The sequence below is a fragment of the Elephantulus edwardii genome, unplaced genomic scaffold (genome assembly GCF_000299155.1).
Source record: "Elephantulus edwardii isolate Elephantulus edwardi_28Jun2011 unplaced genomic scaffold, EleEdw1.0 scaffold00026, whole genome shotgun sequence".
Taxonomy (NCBI): domain Eukaryota; kingdom Metazoa; phylum Chordata; class Mammalia; order Macroscelidea; family Macroscelididae; genus Elephantulus; species Elephantulus edwardii.
This window is the reverse complement of record NW_006399776.1, coordinates 18,265,505-18,269,320: the sequence shown is the minus strand read 5'-3', so window position 1 is coordinate 18,269,320 and position 3,816 is coordinate 18,265,505. Positions and strand designations below refer to the sequence as shown.

Below are 3,816 nucleotides of genomic sequence, written 5' to 3'. Positions count from 1 at the left end.
GATGATCTTTCTCAAACTCAAGAATTGGCTACATAGTCTGCTCATTGCCGACTTCATATCCTTATTCCTCAGTGTGTAAATGGCAGGATTCAATACAGGTGTAATCAAACAGTCCAAAATGGCAAGGAATTTATCGACTGGCACTGTGGAAAATGGCCACAAATAGAAAAACATGCATGGTCCGAAGAATAAAACCACTACAGCTAGGTGAGCTGAAAGGGTAGAAAGAGCCTTGGAGAGTGCACCTGAAGAGTGTTTTTGTACTGTGATCAGAATAAATATATAAGAGAAAATCAATAATAAAAAGGTCCCAGTGGAAATTATCCCACTGTTGGCAGTAATCATGAATTCCAGTTTGTAGGTGTCTGTGCAGGCAAGTTTGATAAAGCGAGGTAGATCACAGTAAAAACTATCTATCTCATTAGGGCCACAGAAATGCAAATGGGCAACAAAAGCTAGCTGGACTGCTGAATGAATGAGACCAATAACCCAAGAACCAACCATAAGCCAAATGCACATCCGTGGGCTCATGATGCTCAGGTAGTGAAGGGGCTTACAAATGGCCACATATCTGTCCAAGGCCATGGCTATGAGCAGCCCCATCTCAGATCCACCCAAGACGTGAAGCACAAAAATCTGTATGACACATCCTTGAAATGATATTCTGTTTTGCCCAGAGGACAAGTCAAAGATCATCTTAGGAACTATTAAAGTAGATAGACATAAATCAACAAATGAAAGGTTGGCTAATAGGAAGTACATAGGGGAATGCAAATGAGAGTCAAAGGATACAGTAAACATAACAAGGAGATTTCCCAGAAAAATCATTACATACAACACTGTAGAGAAGATAAGGAGGACATGCTGCATTGATCTAGAGGTAGAAAGTCCCAGGAACACAAACTCAGCAACCTCAGAAAAATTTGCTTCATACATTGACTTCATTGTTTCCTAAAAGAACACAACAAACAAATAACAAAAGCAATTACAGAAATAAACATTGGCAGAAATTATGTGTTGTTGTTAGGTGTCATGAAGTATGACTTACAGTGAATCTATCAACAATCTCTGTTGTGTTCTATACTGCACATTCCTAATCATCTCTGACATGTTTGAATCTATTGCAGCAGTCACTGTGTCAATCCACTCAGTTGGTGGGTATTCCTCTTTTCCAAGCATAATCTCTTTTTGCAAAAAAATTTAAATGTTACATATCAAGTCAAAATCAATCCACAACTGACTATGTCGTGAGGTTTCAAAGGCAATAAATTGCATGAGAGTAGATTCCCGTCTTTCTACCATGATTCCAAGAAATGGCACCTCCTAGCAACATGCCCAAAAGTGTGAGATAAAGCTTTGCCATTTTTGCCTCCAAGGAGCATTCTGGCTGCACTTCCTTCAAGATATAGTTTTTTGTTGTTTTATAGTCCATGGGATAGCCTGTAATCTTCTCCAACACCACAAATTGAAGACATAGATTCTTCTTCTTCTACCTTTATTTCTTGTACAGCTGTATTGCATAGCAACTGAGTGAGAAGACCATGGACTGAATCAGATGTACCTCAGTTTTTAAACTCATATCTTTGCTCCTTAGTTATTTGGAGAGGTCTTCGACAGCAGACTTCCTACTGCCACACAACTTTTTTTTTCTTGAGTGCTGGTATTAAGGGTGTTGTTTGTGGATCCAAGTAAGAGAAAATAATTGGCATATTCAATATTTTCTCCATCTCTCCAGCAGTGACGATTTTTGCCTTTTTAACGTTGAGATATAATCTATATTGAAGACTGGAGTATTGATCTGAAGTATTTCAAGTCCTCTTCACTTTCAGCAAGCAAAGCTGTATCATCTGCATGATATAGTTTGTTCACGAGTCTTCCCTCAAACCTGATGCCACATTCTTCTTCATAAAGTACATTTTCTCAGATTATATCCTCAGCACACAGATTGAATTAGTATGTAGAAAAGATACAGCCCTGATACTACCATTCATGATATCAAACCATTCAATGTTCCCTTTTTCTATTCAGACAGTAACATCTTGCTCTATGTTTAAGTTTTGTATGAGTATAATCAAATGTGTGGGATCCCCATTATTCTCAATTTAAGCCATAATTTGTTATGATGTTTAGTAAAATGCCTTTGTACAGTTAATGAAACACAAGTATATATATTCTTTTATGTATTCTTTGCTTTCAATGATAGCCCTGGTGCCAGTCTCTTCTAAACCCAGCTTGAACCTCTGACAGCTCCCTGACAATGTACTATTTTAGGCATTTTGGAATGATCTTCAGCAATATATTTTCCTGCATAAGATTTAGTTGGTTTTAATTTCAGGTATTAAAAGAAATCTTCACTGACATGCACAAAGTATTTTGGAAAATTGGTGAACTTTTTTTATCTATTGAACTAATATCCCTAAGACAGAACATTTCTTTTATGTCATGTATTATTTCAAGATGTGCAGTAAACAGACCCAATTTTACAGGCTGTAGTTGGATATTCTTCTTAACAGAGTCCAGGTTCTTGGACAGTTTGCAGAAAAGATACAACCCTGACTACATCTTTCTTAACTTTAGTGTTCTCTTGTTCTGTTCACGCAACAGCTTCCTGGTTGAAGAATAGATTTTGCATGAACACAATTAAGTGCTCTGGAATTCACATTCTTCTCACTATTAAGCATAATTTCTTATAATCTCTACAGCCAAACGTCTTTTCATATTCAATAAATCACAGACATTTTTCTGGTATTCTTTGCTTTCAGCAAGGATCCACTAGCAATGACATTCCTGGTGCCATGTCCTCTTCTAAATCCAGATTGAATTTCTGGAAGTTCTCTGTCTATGTACTGTTCTGTAAAAACAGACACAACCCTGCTTGCTAAGAGTGAGGAAAACTTGAAGCACTTGCCAAAGAAGATTAAACACTGCAACCTTCAAAATGGATTGCATATCAACATCAAGAAAAAAAAAATTCTCATCACCGGACAAAGAGGCACCATCATGATGGATAAAAGATTGAAACTGTCAACAACTTCATCCTACTTAGATCCATAATCAATACAGTTGGTAACAGCATTTAAGAGATCAGGAAAAGTGTTGTACTAAGAAAGTCTGCAGTCAGAGCCCTCTCTAAATTATTGTGGAGCAAGGTTGTTAGTTTGAGGACTAAGTTGCATCTGATTCAGACCATGGCCTCAGTCACTATGCTGCTAAGAGCTGCATAATGAATAGGGATGGCAGAAGAAAAATTGATGCCTTTGAGCTGTGGTGTTAGAGAAAGTACTGAATATTCCTGGTTTTACTAAAGATCAAACAGATATGTCTTAGAAAAAGTGCAGAGTGTTCCTTGGAGGCAAGGATAATGAAGCTTCATCTTGCATATACTTTGGACAGGTTGCTCAGAGAGCGCATCCATTGGAGAAGGACATCATGTTTAGAAAGGTGGGAGGACAGTGAAAGAGAGAAAGACTCCCAACCATGTGGAATGACACAGACTGTAGCAATGAATTCAAGTGTGTCAGACATTGTGAGGTTTGCGTAAGATAGGACACAGTTCAGATCTGTTATTCACTGAGTTGCTATAAGTCACACTCGATAGCACCTAAAAACAACAATAATTGGACAAAGAATAGGGAAAATTGAAGATATTTTCCCTTGGAATTATGGTATTGGAAAATTTCTAATATACCACAGACAAAGAAATAAAAAACAAACAAATACATCTTGGATAAAGTGCAACAAGGGTGCTTCTTAGTGTCAAGGGTGGTAAAAATTATCAGATATACTTTGTTCATGTTGTCAGGAGGGGCCAAACCT

At 37.4% G+C, this 3,816-nt stretch overlaps 1 protein-coding gene across 1 annotated transcript; it reads right to left on the bottom strand.

The window, feature by feature from the left end:
* On the bottom strand, nt 1-936 carry LOC102855034 (olfactory receptor 4F15-like; the record flags this gene model as incomplete). The annotated part of the gene is made up of 1 exon (XM_006883247.1): nt 1-936. A coding segment is annotated over exon 1 (936 nt), but the record flags the coding sequence as incomplete, so codon positions are not given.
* Between the last annotated feature and the right edge of the window lie 2,880 nt (nt 937-3,816).